The sequence below is a fragment of the Carettochelys insculpta genome, chromosome 3, assembly GCF_033958435.1.
Source record: "Carettochelys insculpta isolate YL-2023 chromosome 3, ASM3395843v1, whole genome shotgun sequence".
Lineage (NCBI taxonomy): Eukaryota > Metazoa > Chordata > Testudines > Carettochelyidae > Carettochelys > Carettochelys insculpta.
In genome coordinates, this window is record NC_134139.1 from 36,610,005 (window position 1) to 36,626,177 (window position 16,173).

Here is a 16,173-nt window from a genome sequence, read left to right on the forward strand (position 1 = left end):
CAATCTCTGTTAACGCGTTCTTTCCAATCTTCATTTCTCTTGGCAAATTCCTTATCAAATAGCTTCCTTAAGACAGGTCATACCAGACCGTGGTTTCAAAAGGGGAAAAGTAGCTTAGGGACCAGTTGACATGGCATAGTATCTGGGTGATCCCAGAGCGCATGCATATTGTGATTCTGTACTCTTCCTTCTTCCCATCTGGAAAAATGGCCGTTTGCTTTCCATGGGAGAGGAATGAAGGTAAGGCAGCGTGGGAAGACGATGTCACATACCCACCACCACTTGCGGGGCATTTTTTTCCCCATACTGCACCAGCAAAAATACCCAGAATGCTGAGGTAACCGTGGGATAGGTTCCCACAGTGCACTGCTACAACAGCTGATGTTAGGCAATTGAGTGTGGCAGCAATAAGTCGACTTTGTGGGGAGGTGAGGATGGTCAAATTTGAATTTATAAAACCAAGCATTACAAAATTAATTTTAATACATTTGAATTTATCTCATAGTGTAGACGTAGCCTTAGAGAGGTCCAGTGTGTACTGTTCTTTTTCTGTCTTTTGAAGGAACACTCTTAAAATCTATATTGTTTAACATTTGACTCACTCCGCAAGCAATAATGTACCTATCTATTATTGTGAGGGATAGCTGCTACCACAGTTTTCCTCTTATGGTTTGGCAAATTCAGCACTCCAGCCAAACTTCAAAAATAATTCATCTTTCAGGATGTGACAGTTCTCAGTGTAGCAAGACTGTGAGTCACCTTGTCACCTCCAGTTGTAGCTGGAGGGAGTCTTGCCTGTAGTAACTGGATATTAGCTACCTAACCTGCCTCTTAGTCCCCAAGCACTCTCTTCATTCTGGACAATGCCAGTCCTGTCTTTGCCTTGCAAGTTGAGGTGCTCCTCCACCAGTCTCTTTGAAGCATTCTCCTATGATAGCTCCTGACACTGGCTTCTCACAGAATCCCAAATCTTCTCCTCCCAAAGAAATAGTGTTACCCCAGTTTACCTTAAACCCCTGCTTTTATATAACACACAACATTGTTATGAAACAGAGGAAAGTTTATTTAAGAAAGAAAAAAGATTCTATTAGAAATAAGAGAAAGTGATAAAAACAAATAGTTACACTACAAACAAAATCATAACACACAAACTAGGCCCTGCACTTATAGGTAGCTACCTTTTCTGTCTAACAAAGTAGGTTTTCCTTCCAAAGTTCAGTCTGTTGTAGAGGAGGGTGGCTTTACAGACCCAAGATCTAATTTTTCAAGAAATACACACACTCAACAACCATGCCCTTCCATTGAATGGATCCAGAGTGCCTCTTCCCACTCTGTGTTACCCTGAAACCCCTTTTTGACTTTATTTATAGACTAGCAGATGCACCTGGTCTTGCTTGGGTCCTTTTTCTGTTCCCCTACCCCCAGCCTACATTTCTCACACTCCTGGATAGAGGGGAGGCCAGAGTCAAACTCCTGAGCGGCAGGGGGATATTGAGGTGGTATGGGCTGAGGCTTTTGGCCCACCTGCCTGTCCTCAGGTTGGGAGGCTGGCTCAGCATGAGTGTCATTTGGAGGGGGAAGAATGGCAACAAGCACCCTCCCTCAAAGAACCCTGATACTGAAGGCCTATGTCTCCATGAGAGGCTTTTCCTGGCATAACTGCTTTTGTTGGAAAAAAAACCACAAGTGTCTACATGCAAAACGGATTTTGTCAATCCTTTATCAACAAAAGCTGGCACATGCACTGGCAGCGTTATACCTCTCCCTATTCAGGTAAAATGCCTCTCTTGACAGTGTTCTGTCAACAAAAGACACAGGTAGCTGCTTCGGGGCCATTTTGTCAACAAACAGGGCTTCTGGTTCCCCGAGAAGCCCAGTTTGCAGAGCTTCCAGTCTGCCATTCTGTCGAGAGAGGGCCAGGCACTCTGGCTGCTCTCTGTCAACAAAGCAGATTGATCTTTCAATCTGCTTTTATGTGTAGAAAGAACCTGTCAACAGAAGTTTTGCCAGGAAATCCCTTCCAAGAGTGACTTCTGTCAACAAAGGCTTCTCGTGTAGATGTAGCCAAGGAGATTGACTCCGGCCTCCCCTCTATCCAGGAGTGTGAGGAATGTAGGACACTTTCTTTACGCAGCTCTGGCTCTGCTGCTTTCCTGAGGCTCCCCCTATGCAGCAGCCCAGACACACTGATTGAAAATAGTTCAGTCTTTTCTCTCCTTCACATCCCCCTGGGCTGGCTATTCTTTGTTCTGTCATCTAGGAATCCTTCACTGTAAGAGCAGAAGACCTAAGAATGACCATCTGCTGGGATCTTTCCCTGTTTTCAAGAAACAAACTTGCTGTCATACCACAAACATTGCTTAAATTACACTTAAAACTTCCTTATTTTTTCCAGGTGTCCAATGTGGGGGAATGACAGTACCCGGGGGTGGGCCATCTGTTCTTCCATTTAGTTCTTCGCAGTTGCCTATGAGACTCTTTCCTTTAGAGTGGGCTGGGCCAGATTACCAGGTAGGGCCCAGACTATTACATACAAATGTTGATTCCTCAGCAGGATAACAATGCACTTTTGAATTCCAAGGACTTTTCCCCAGAACATCTTTGCTACTGGTTAGTGTGCAGAAACAAAGCCTTGTCCTGAGCAGCCAGCCATTTTATAGCTGTGTGTCTCCTGTACTATCCTTCTCTTCCAACTGGTAAGTAGTCTTAGCTCCTGTTTAGTTTACTGAGAGTAGCAGAGTCTCTCGAATTTGAGTACCTTCAGTGAATGTCGCGGGGGGATGTGTATACTCTCAAATTCTTAAACGCTAGGTTTCTATTTATCATCAGTATGAAAGTAACACATTTCTTATAGGTATTGTACTATCACAACCTATTCCAACACCTTGGGGCAGGTGCTGTGATAAAACAGTGCCTGTAAGAAATTTAACTGTTGGGTGGGGTTGAGGTGTGATGTTCAAGGCAGAGGAATGAAGTGGGGGGGGGGCGGAATTCAGAAGGCAAGGGGTCAGAGTGTGGAGCAGTGTTCTAAGATTTTTCATCCATGAGTATTCCCCCTGAAATCCCTGCAAATCCCAGAATGGCTTGAGTCTGGGATGAATTGGCAACATGCCAGCTCGACCTTGGACACTCCTGTTTCATACAGTCTCTAAAGTTTATATGTATTTATCATTTTGATTAATTAGAGAATAGACAAAACAGAGGGCCAAGAAGCTCTGACATTTGATCTGTCATTGACTTTCTGGATAGTCTGAGATTAAGTCACTTAAAAATTTTCAAAACTGTGCACTTTGGCTTTCTTGAAAACAATTATAGTTCAGCATTTAAAAACATCAGTCCACTCATTAACATGCCTAAATATAGATAATGTGCGTAATTCTAAGCACTCAAATTTGAAACATTTGGCTTTAGTGTATGTTCCTCTCCTTCTCCATCTGTAAAGTGGGAATAACATCAATATGTACCTATGTCACAGGAATGTCATAAGTATTTGCATAGGACTTGAAAATACAATGTTCTATAGAAGGGTTAGGAATTATTATTTTCCTAATTTTTACCCTTTTTAGTTTGGTAATCATTGGAATTTTTTGGAGAATGGAAGTGAAATGTCTGTTTTTGTTGAACCTTCTTCAGTTTTTCATTCTAAAACAGCTTAATTTTTGATAGTAACAGAGAGGGAGCCGTGCTAGTCTATACACTATCAATACAAAAAGCAGTCAAGTAGCACTTAAAGACTAGCAAAATAGTTTATTAGGTGAGTTTTCGTGGGCTTAATTTTTGTACACTAATATCAGTAATCTCTGCTTGTTTTTATGGATAATGAAAGTTATTTAGTGCTGGAATTGTAGAAGGCTAACCATAAAGCTCTGAGCTTTACATATCGTCTCCAGAATATAAGAACAACCATACTGAATCAGAGCAAAGGTCTGTGCATCTCTGTGTCGTGTCTTCCAAAAGTGGCCAGTATCAGTTGTCTCAGAGGGAAAAAACAGAGAAATCATAAAGCAGTACATCCCCTAGCAATCATTTCCAAAATCTGGTAAACAGAGGCTAGGGACAGCATCCCTACCCACCCTGGCTAATAGCCATTCATGGACCTTTCCTCCATGTATTTATCTAGGTTTTTTGTTTTTATTTTTATTTTTTTTTTTTTTTAAAAAAACCTGTTAATAGTCTTTGCCTTTACAACATCCTCTGGCAAAGGGTTCCACAAGTTTATTGTGCATAATGTAAAAAGTACTTCCTTTTGTTTTATACCTACTGTATATGAATTTAATTTGGTGACTCTTCTTTCCATGAATCTACATCCTATTTCCCAGCACAGACTTGTGCTGCAGCTTCACTATAGTTCCCCAGTTTGTGCATTGATTGTAGATCAATATTGGGCAGATATTATATGGGTCATCTGCACACCCAAATATGTCAGGGAATGATAGTGCCAACTGTGTTATCCTTATTTGGTTCAACATATTACTGATGTTTTCGGCAGTAACATATATTAGTAACAAAGCTATAATGCAGTTTGGTTCCCTCTGTACAGGCAGGATTGTTTTTATGCCAGACTGAGGTGAACTTTCTTCATGGATTTTTGGCATACACAGACTCCAAAGCCTTGAGCCATTCTCAGGGGAAAAAGACACAGTACACCTTCACTTGTATGGACCCTGATTTAGCAGACTGCTGGGGTCTGTAAAATCCTAAATCTGCCCCCCCACCCCCGTACAAATGTAAATCACATAAAAGAAGATCCTCGGCCTTTCATACAAGCTGGAGGAGTGCTTGGCAGCTCCAGCAGCAGTAGAGAGTACTCCAGCCACATGTGGTGTCTTCAGCCACACAGCAATGTCCCTCCCCTACTGTCCAGCAGCTCCAGCCACATGGCAGGCTCTGGCTGTTCTGGCTCCAGCAGCTGCAGTCTGGTGAGTCCCCAGCGTGCTTTTTTGTGGGGGCTGGAGGCAGGGGAGGGAATTGGGATTGGGAGAGCCTGGCGGGTGTGGGTGGGTAAGTAGTAAACCCTCGTATTTAATGGACATCTCTCCCCCCCCCATTGGTACATTAAATCGAGGGTTACCTGTATTTTGAATTGTATGGAAATTATTAAGCCATTTTACATCCTGGTGTTTTTTTCACTCCAGGGGTAAAAACCTGGCCACACTGAAGTTAATGGAAAAATTCCCATTAATTTCAGTGGGCATCCCATGTATTTTTCAGATGAAAGAACAATCCAGGAGTATCTTTGTCTGACACAAGCACAGCCACAAAAGCCTATAACCCTCTAAACACTACTGAATGTTTAGTGTTGCTTAAAGAAGACTGCACAATGATGACATCATTGCAGCTCCTTGCAAAGCTTTTTATTTCAGAAATTAGTTTATTTAATACAAAAATAAACATTTTATAAAAGAATGGAATAACCTGGCCATCTAAAAATCTCTAGTATATATTACAGAACCTACTGGAAAAACAATATTTGCATGTGTAATTCATCAATAAGTTGTAATGTAACCTGTAATTCTCACCACACATTAGTATTTTCTGCATATTTAATTGGTATGGAGTTTTTGTATTTATTCTTAAGTTTATTTAGCACACATTTTTTTGTATAAGGTATTTTTATATCATTTTAAAACCTTCTAAAGATAAGGGTACTACGAAAGAGATTTGTCAGAATCTTATGCAAACCCAGCAAAATGACATGTGTTTTATATTGTTTTTAATTTTTTAAATGTCAAGTCATGTAAGCTTTATGGCTCCTAACAACATAGTGGAAACAAAGAAATTTAAGCTACTGAAGCCTTTTGCTAAACCTACTATATCTTACATGTCATTAAAAGTTGGTAAAATTAAACTAAAAATACAATTTTAATGTAAGGAAAACAATGTTTATGTTTTACATAACCACATAAATCACAGAATCATGGTTAAGAAAAATCAATTATTTCCTTAAATGATGCGCTAGTTCTATACAACTGCTAGAAAATTTTTGTTTGGTATTTTTGTTATTGTTAAAAAGTGAAGTACTGTATATATCTCTTTCTACTAGAGAACAATGTTTTATGAAAAATTATAACATTTTTTCACGTTCTATTTTTCAAATAAAGATTTAGAATTAAAACTATGTAAAAGCACTTATTTCACACATTCCATTGCTAGGATGTTATCCTGTGTACTTATTTCACTTATTCGGGTGTTAGGATGTAATCTTGTGAACCAGGAGGTTTAAGCATCAGGGGAAAAAAAATCTTTCTAAGACTTAGATAACATTAAGCTAAAAACAAGGCTACTGCTATTTATGTAGACTTGGAAGCATTAGATTTTTACCAGGAAATGTTTGTAAACATTGATTTCACTGAACACACAAAGCCAATAAAATATTTCTATTGATAATAGTGATTTACAGATAGGCAAATAAAAATGCTTCTTGAGAACTGAAGAGTTTGATTTAAGACTATTTACTCTGTATATTTTGGCATATGATATTTACCATTTATATTTTAATGATTATAAAGCTTTAACTCTTTGAGTCCAAATATCTGTTCAATCACTGTGAGAAAGCTAGACTTTGTTCACATTTTTCAAACCCATTACACTTTTGCAGGCGCAAGTATTTGCTCATACGCTGACCTTATATGCTTTTAAAGTGTGTATTGACCGGTCAATTTCAAGGCAAATTTCCAACCAAGGACTAAACTGCCAACACTGCATGTAACGAGGTGATCCCTGCGGGGCGTTGGGGAAGTTCTGGGGGGTTACACAGAATCCAGGGGTGTAGGAATCCCTGCTGCGCGAGGCCCCCATCTGAAAGAGAGGGAAGGGCTCTCCACACACGGAACTACAACCCCCATGATGCTCCTGTGCCCCATGGCGTTAGTAGCTGCGTGATTTCCATGGTGACCGGAGCTGGGCCTGCGGTCAGACCGCCCACGGGCCGCAGCGGAGCAGCGATGCCCAAACCCAGGTAAAGTGGTGGCCCCTGCCGTCCTGGCCTGCCAATATTCGGGGCTGGGATGTCACTGCTGCCGCACTCACCCGCCGTGCCAGATCCAGGGACTCGCTCCGCTCGGGGACCGGTTGCGGGAGCCCTGGGCTCCCGCCCGCCTGTGCGCCCTGTTGGATCCCGCTGCCAACCCCGGGCGCCGGAGGTTGGCGCTGTGGAGCTGCAAGAGTGAAATGACCGAGTTGGAGCTGCCGCCCGGGGCCTCCCGCCCGGGCAGAGGGGCGGTAAGCGCGCGCCGGCCCCGAGGGAGGTGTCTGCGAACGACAGCTAGGTCTGCCCGGCCTAGGTGTCCAGGATGAGCGACGGCCGGGTGGGGCGACCAGTGGGGGACGGAACTCCCCAGGCTGGCTGCCTTAGGGCGTCCCCCCAGAGGTTACTTGTCTTTGGAAAACGTAGGTCTCTGTGCCTTGCAGAAATGGGAGCATGGGCGCCTTTTGCTGCCAGGGCCCCACACTTTGAGTAGGAGCTACTAAAACACCTGCAAGGTTTCCAGAAAACCCACGGTTAAGCATTATATATATACAGATTGCTTCAGCTCTTTTTGAAACTATGCTTAACTATTTAGGTGAGGTCTACACTGGTCACTAAAGTCAATTGTAGATACGTAATTCTAGCTATGGCAGTTACATAGCTGGACTCAACTTTTCTACAATTGACTTACCTGGCCACCCACACAGAGGAAGGTTGACAGAAGAAACCTTCTCATTGATGCCCTTTGCTTCGAACAATATTGAGTACAGGGAGGGGGTCGCCTGTTGAACCTAGAGTAATTTTGTGCTTCCCTACTAGGTGCGTGAAATCAATCTTCCAGATAGGGAAGACATACCCTAAGACTGCATCTAGACTTACTTGAAGGTCGACAGTTGCTGTGTGATTTTTGGTATGCCAATTGTGTTCCAGAAATCCACTTTGCAGCTGTTGACTTCTGTTCCTGTCTGCCCAGCAGATAGACAGAAGTGCTCTCCTGTCGACCTTCCTTACTACCATGCAGCTTAGGTGAAGTTCCAGGGTTAACGTTGACCCTGGAACACACTGTTCATGCATGTGCAAAACAGTACTCCGGAAGAGCGACCTGGAGCTGTCGATCTTCTCCATTAAGTATAGATGTTGTCTTAGTGTGGGAATAGGTCTGCCCAGGCTAGATCTCGGAAGCCAGCTTGAATCCAGCTAGTGGAGGTAGTGCTAGTAATGAGGACTGTGCAGCATAGGTTTCGGAGTGGCGAATGAGTATGTATTAGGGTCCATTCTGGGCTTATGCTGCCTATGTTGCACTGTTGTCACTGCAATTGTTATCTGCATTAGCTTAATTTGTGATAGTGTGGGTATGTGGCTACGTGCACAACTGTTGCTTGGCAGAAGTGTTACTACTGGCATTGGAAGTAATAAAACATTAGCAAAATGGTGTTCGTTTTACTGAAACACACAGCAAAAGCCTTACGTGTCAGAGAAACAGTCTATTAAGCTGTCTTGAAATTGCTCCCAAAATGAGAGAGAGTTTGTCACCTAAAAATATGAGATTTTGCCAGTCTAGAATTTGCTATCATGCCTGTCTCTTCCACATATTTATCTGTGGTATTTAAGGGGAGTTTCCTTATTGAAGCATAGCTAGTTCTGATCAAGGATGTATTGCTATATAGAGGAAATATATTAAAAACCTTTACTTGTCCTTTCAGACAGTAGTGGAAAATACTGTATGTGTTCAAGAGAAGAGTATTTTTCTATGATGATATCTTACTTTGTTTTCTCTGTTAGCGATACTCTGTGGGATATTTCTAAAGCTGAAGTGGAGAAAAAAAAGCTTGAAGGCAATGGAGATGGAATGGAAGTTTGGGAAAAATCTCTACTCTTTATGGGAAACAAAAATGGGGTAACACTAAATGCTTTATTTTATGTGATTGCTGTTCTTTCATTGAAAAAATTTGTAAATCACTGAAAACATCAAGTATATTCAATACCATATCCATTGCAGAAACAAAAAATCCTTCCCAATGTTAATCTGTGCAGAGGTCAGGTTCTCATGTGCAGAACAATTTAAAATGTTTCATAATATTGTATGCCTTTTATTCTGTCACAATCTTGCTTGTGTGTTAGGAATGAGCCACACTATAGCCACTCATACTCATTGCTGAATGAACATAGCAAGTGTAGTTTCATTTAAAAAACAGGAGGCAGAAATGCAGTCCTACTTTTCAGGTTCTGATATCTGATCATGTAGGGTATCTATGCAAAGCTTTAATTGACCAAGGGATGCCAATTATTAAAATCAAATTCAAGACCAGTGATAATCAGTTTAACTCAACAAGTAAGGCTTGCATCATGGAGCAATTCTATGTTGCTCTGCATCTTGTGAGATAAAGAAAAACTGATTACAGACCTAAAAAATAAAATGAAATGGAATTTAAGTATAAGTAATTGTGACTGAATCACATTAATATGTGCAACAAAGTCCAGACCAATAAGATATGTGTACTATTTTAAAAGGGCCAGCTTCACAGAGCTGAAAACAATCATGAGCCAAATAAGCCAAGAGAACTTAATTAGAAAAATGTGTATAATAATTGGGAATTGTTTTAAGAACACTTTTCTAGGTGCCCCAAAAGCCACAGTGAGGAAGGAAAGCTGTGTTAGTTTAAAAAGCAATCTGATTTAGAGGGAAAAAACAAGTTAACTAAAATAATGAAGACAAATGGAAGAAAGGGGAAGTTGATAGTAAAGAGTATATATCAGAATATGAGAATTGGGGAAAATTAATACAGGAAATAAAGGGATGCTAGGAAACATCTATGACTGGCAGAGTTAAGGACTGTAAGGCATATTTAAAGTATACCAGGAACAAAAAGAATCCTAACAATGGTATTGGTCCATTACTAGATGGAAATGGTAGAATTATCAGTAATATTGGATAAATGTTCAATAAATGTTTGTTTTATATTTGGGATAAGGCAGATTATGTACTCACAAAGCATCAGTCTTTCCATTCAGGGCTCGCCCTGCCAGTGCTGATGCCCTACACTGCCCAGCACCGCACCTACTGGCCTTCCCAATTCTCTTATGCTCTCTGCCCCCCAGTCCCATGGTTTAACATCCCATCCCTGGACATTCATAGAATATGGGACCAATATATTTGGAGCATCAGTGCTGTCCTATGTATGCTGCATATGCCTAAGGATGGCCCTGTTTCCATTCCACCAATATCTTAAAGAATATGGTAAACAATAACTACTAAAGCTAAACTTTTTAAAATCAGTTGGTGTAGATATCTCGCATCCAAGAATATTAAAAGAGCTATCTGAGGAGATGGCTGGACCATTACTGTTGCTTTTCAATAAGTCATTGAACACTGGCAAAATCCCAGAAGACTGGAAGAAAGTTAATGATGTGCCAATATAGAGGGCCTTGGGGAAGTTACAGCTCTTTACTTTTGTATCTCTGTAAGGTAGTCTTACAGGGGAATTAGAAGCCACAGAGACCCTGGCCCTCAAAGACAGAGTGGAGCCAGAAATATTCCAGAGAGGCAGGGCAGAACACCAAGCAGCCTGCAGGCTGATGTCTTGACTCAGGCAGGTGGCAAACAAATGCAGGCCTCTTGGCCAAAGACAGATAGGTGGTCACCCCAAGGGTAGGGTGGCCCTAGGGAGTAGGAGGACTCAGACCCACTCCACCACATCAGATCAAGCCCCAGGGACCACACAGTGGCAGAGGGCTCCGCAACTGCAAACTACTCTTTGGTTTCCCTGGGCTATTTCCACAATCCCCTTGTAGGGATTATTTCATGCAGTTACTCTGTTTCCCCAGGGTATACGGTCCACACTAATCCCAGCAGCTTTCAGTGTCCTTATCAGCTGGCATACGCAACAGTCCCTTCAAGTCCTTGGTGCTCAAGACGCCCCTCTTGTGTGCAGGTCCTAGCAGTGGGCAGTGAGCGTCTATCTCCTTTGACTGCTCTGGCTCCACTGACCTGCAATGTCTGCCTTTGAAACTTCCTGTCCCACCTCTCTGCTTCCAGCAGGTATCCATAGCTTACATGGCTCTGCCCACCAGGAGCAGAGGATGATTCTTGCCCATCAGGCCGGGAGGGAGGCCACACACCTTTGCTGTGCAATGGGATTCTTGAGTAATTATGAGCCTGTCAGTCAAATATCAAACCTAAGCAAGATAATGGAGTTCTGATATAGATTCAGTTAATAAAGAACTAAAGGAAGGTAATATAATTAATGCCAATCAACAAGGGTTTATGGAAAATAGATCCTGTCATACTAACTTGATATCTTTTTTTATGAGATTACAAGTTTGATTGATAAAGGTAATAGTGGTGATGCAGTATACATAGACTTATGTAAATTGTTTTACTTGATATCTCATGACGTTTTGTTTAAAAAACTGGAATGATATAAAATTAATGGAGCATACCTTAAATCGATTGCTAGCTGGTGGATCTCAGAATGTAACTGTAATGTGAAATCGTCATTGATCAAGTGTATTTTTAATGAGATCCTGTAGTGCTCAGTTTTTCATCCATACAGTAATTATGATTTTTATTAATGACCTTGAAAAAACATGAAATCACCCCTGATAAATTTTGCAGATCACATAAAAATTGGGGAAGTGATAAATAATGAAGAGGAAAGTTTATGTATACAGAGTGATTTGAATCACTTGGGTTGCTGGGCACAAGCAAACAACGTATATTTCAAAACATCTGAATGCATACACCTAGAAACAAAGAACGTAGGCCATTCAGTATTTCAGCTTTTTCAACATCATCTGTCACTAGGTTGTCCTCCCCTTTCAGTAATGGTCCCATACCTTCCCTGACCTCTTTCTTGTTACTAACATGCCTGTAGAAACCTTTTTTGTTGCCTTTCGCGTCCCTTGCTAGCTGCAACTCCAGTTGTGCTTTGGCATTCATGATTGTAACCGTATTTGTTCAAGCAATGTATTTATATTCTTCCCTAGTCATCTGTCGAAGCTTCCACTTCTTGTAAGCTTCTTTTTTATGTTTAAGCTCGCTAAAGATTTCTGTATTAAGCCAAACTAGTCTCTTAATATATTTGCTTTTCTTACTGTACATTGGGGTGGTATGTTCCTGTGCTTCCTGTAGGGATTCTTTAAAATGCTGCCAGCTTTCCTGGACTCCTTTCCCCCTCATGTTAGCTTCCCAGAGGATCTTGCCCATCAATTCTCTGAAGGAGTCAAAATCTGTTTTTCTGGGGTCCAGGGTCCGTATTCTGCTGATCTCTTTTCTTTCTTTGGTCAGGATCCTGAACTTGACCATCTTATGATCACTTCTGCCTAGGTCACCACCCATATTTACTTCCCTTATCAATTCTTCCCTGTGTGTGAACTGCAGGTCAAGCTGAGCATGGCCCATTTGGTTTCTTCAGTGCTTGCACCAGGAAGTTGTCCTCAACATTCTCCAAAAACTTCCTAGATTTTCTGTGTACTTCTGTATTGGCTTCCCAGCAGATATCTGAGTGTTTGAAGTCCCCTATGAGAACCAGGGTCTGTGATCTGGCAGCTTCCAGTAATTGTCCAAAGAAAACCTCATTTAACTCTTCTACCTAATCTGCTGGTCTATCGTAGACACCCACCACACCCTAACCCTTGTTACTTCCACCTCTAAACTTAACTCAGAGACTCTCAACAAACTTTTCTCCTATTTTATATGGGATCTCTGAGCAGTCTTTCTGCTCGCTAACATACAATGCAACTCCTCCACCTTTCCTCCTCTGCCTGTCCTTCCAGAACAGTTTATAGCCTTCCACGACAGTGCTCCACTCATATGAGTTGTCCCACCAAGTCTCCATTATTCCATAGCTTCTCTTTCTCCCCACTTTTTTCTTGATAACTGATGGAAATATAAATAAGGCAGTACCTACCTTTTTATCTTTAAGTGAATTGAGGGGTATGTGTAAGTGTTTGATTATTACTACAGGGAAGAGTGGCGCTATGCAACATGTAATCTTATATAAGAATAGATAAATGGATTTTACAGATTTATAAATATACTGGTCTCTGAAATTCCAGTGTGTGATTACTGTACAAATAGGGAAGAAACTTTTCAAGTACTAGGACGTTTTTAATATTAGACTGTCCTAACTTGGAATCTGAAGCTGAATAGTGCAGGGATAGGCAGTTTTACTCTGTTATTTCATGCATTCTTTTTACTTCCATCTCAGTTACGATATATACATCTTCACTGGAAGCTAATCATTAGATTAAGTTGTTATTAGCAATTAACAGCAGTTAGGCAGTTTAATACAATTGGCTAGGCTGTTCAATGTATTGTCTGCTCTTAGGTATCCTGTTGCTATTGCTTTGTATGTCATAGCCAGCAATTTATTGCAATTATATTAATAGCAGTGTAAGTACATTCTGATAGAAAGTAGGTACTTAACTTTCTAATAATCAGACTACAATTTATTGCATAAGTTTACAGCTTTTAGCTAAATTCTTTTCATCATTCCAGTAATAAAGCATTACAGTATATACAATTAAATAACTTTTATGCTTTAATGACATTACAATAGTGTTCTTCATTGTTTTTAATTTCCAGGGAAAAACTACTATTATACTAAGGTGTCTTGACAGGTATGTGTTAAATTTGGAAAAGTATTTTGCATTTATGGGAATAAGATCATCAGCAATATTTTGTAGTCATTTTAGAGAGAATATTATGCGCCAGTAAAAGAAAGTTATTGTGTAAAAATATGAATAGCAGGTAGGCTAAATGTTCTCTCTCTACTGACTACTGGTGTATGCTTTGTCAGGGGTTAATGTTATCTACAAATCTGTTCTGTGTTAGTAAAACATTTTGGCATTTGGACCCAGATTTCTAGAGTGTTGTTCCTGGCAGCTTGAGCTCATTCACAGTATGCACGGTTTTGAAAATTTGCTCTTTTGTGTCCCCTTGATGTTCATTAAGAAACCAGCACACCTGCTAAGTTTTAAGTTATTCTTTTTGGCTATGTTTACACTACAGTGCTCTTTCAAAACAAGTTTTTCCAGAATATCTCTTCCAAAAAAACTTCTTTTGAAAGATTGCATCCACGCACAAAAAAGCAGATCGAAAGATCAATCCACTCTTTCAATAGAGAATATCCACACAGTCCCCACTCTTTTGAAAGAACAGGCCAGGGATAGAAAAATTTGGCGCCATGAGGACTGCTCTTTCAAGAAAAGGGCCCGTGGAGCATCTGCATATGCTTTTTTTCAAAAGAAGCTTTTGAAAGAGGGCACTCTTCCTGATGCAGGAGCAGAAGAGGGCTTCTGGAAGAAGAGCTGTGTTCTTTCAATTTCAGATAGAGAGAACACACTTTATGTGTAGACATATTGTGTGTTCTTTTGAAAAACAGGCCGGATTTTCCAAAAGAACTTGCTAGTGTAGACACAGCCTTTATGTTCTTGTTTACCCAATATAAATTCCCTACTGTTTGGTTAGCAGATTGAGTTAATGTTGAAAATATGTGAAGTAAATTCAAAGATCTTAAAGACTATATGCAGGTGACATACACTGTCTCTTCATTGGATAGGGAAGAAATTCCAAAACCAACATTAGCCTTGGAATATGCTTTTGGAAGAAGAGCAAAAGGTCATAACCAAGTGAGTACATGACAAAAGTACTAAAGTGTATTTGTTGTATAGCTCATGTATTAGTAAAACCAAACTAGGGACTTTCTCTTTTAACTCAGCAGTCATCTGCAAGACCAAAAATATGTCAGTTTGAATTTCACTTCAGTGTTTGGAATGCTTGGCTAGTTTTTATTTCATGTTTTTATTTACAGCATGTTTCTCTTTCACATTGACAATGGGTGATATTTTGGTTTATTATAACATATCTGCTCAAATAACGAGACTGATATCTTTCATGAGCAGGGTTGTAAGTATGATGTAATTATGCATGTGTGTACATATTTATAATTCCCCCTTTTTTCACTTGTTACATGGATTCTGCAGTAAGATTAGGCTCCCATTTAATAAAAAACAAAACCACCACCACCAGCAACTTGGTCCTTCTGGGTCTAAAGGTAACCTTCAAAATGTGAACTGAATTTAATCCAATGCAGTGGTACATGACTACAGTCAGGCTGCAGCCTTAATCATGGGAGAGCTCTGAACTGTCCTGTCAGTCTTGGTTGGTGTCAATACTGAAATCTAATGATAGTTAAACCATTAGCATTGTTAACTATTTCGTGCTGATCCTTTTTTTAAAAACACTGAGCTAATAAGCTTGTCCTTTATTGCAGGACAGATTAACAAATAATGGGGCAGTGGGGTAGCTAGTTAGGTTGCAAGGGCAGGGACCGAGGAGTTCAGGACAAGCTGAAAGGTTGTCAACTTATGGACCCGATTCTCCATTGAATTGTATTTTTAGTTATTTTTACCAATACGAAGTGGGTGTAAGTCACTCTCGCAGTGTTTCAGGGCCACTTTGGATTTACTTGGCACATGTGTAAAAGAATGTGTACATGCAAGGACATTGGAGAATCTGGTCTTATGTTCCTAAAAGCCCTATGGGCACATCCTGTCCTATTTGCCACCTAAGGTGTTCAGCTGTCATTAATCCTTCAGTGCCACTTAGTTAGTGTGGAATGAGCTAGGGTATGAATCTGAAGTGTAGTGCCTAGTCCACAATAACTCCCTCAGTGACCCTAAGGCTATGTCTACATGGCAGTCTAACCTCGAAATATCGATTTTGAAATAGGCTATTTTGGCATTTGGTACTGTCTGAAGCACTGTTTTGAGGAGTACAGGGATGCCAGAATAGTATGCCCGTTATCTTGAAAACTGTTTTGAGGCAATGGGCCCATTTCTTAGATGTGGGCAGCTATTTCGAGATACCACCATATCCTGAAATAGTGTGCCCCCTCCCCCCTGTGTAGAAATAGCCTAAGAGATTGTGACTACATAATGCACTTCTAATTTGCCATATAACTCGGGGGACAGGCCTTGTGCCATCAACTATTTTCTTTTAGCAAAATGGAAATGTCAGATGCTTATAAAATACATATTGGTTATCACTTGTACTGATTTCTTTATTATTCATCCTTCAGAATTGGGGCAGAGGGCTATCAAAGCAGTCATATGCATGCTAAATGCTGTTCAGAAATGTCATTTAGGATTTATTCAGTAAGCCCCATCTTGCAGAAAACAATAGCGGAATATTATAGCCTCCT

General features: G+C 40.6%; 1 protein-coding gene across 3 annotated transcripts in view; it reads left to right on the forward strand.

Annotated features, from left to right (window-relative positions):
- The first annotated feature begins 6,883 nt into the window (after nt 1-6,883).
- Nucleotides 6,884-16,173, forward strand: part of DYNC2LI1 (dynein cytoplasmic 2 light intermediate chain 1) — a 65,164-nt gene continuing 55,874 nt past the window's right edge. For 2 of the 3 annotated variants that reach the window (XM_074988534.1, XM_074988535.1), the window contains exons 1-4: nt 6,884-6,958; nt 8,750-8,864; nt 13,554-13,588; nt 14,530-14,599. In XM_074988534.1, the coding sequence (XP_074844635.1) occupies nt 6,888-6,958; nt 8,750-8,864; nt 13,554-13,588; nt 14,530-14,599 (291 nt within the window). In that variant the 5' untranslated portion in view covers nt 6,884-6,887. Of the gene's footprint in view, nt 6,959-7,004; nt 7,222-8,749; nt 8,865-13,553; nt 13,589-14,529; nt 14,600-16,173 lie in introns of those variants that run through there. The other variant, XM_074988536.1, reaches the window with a different exon arrangement.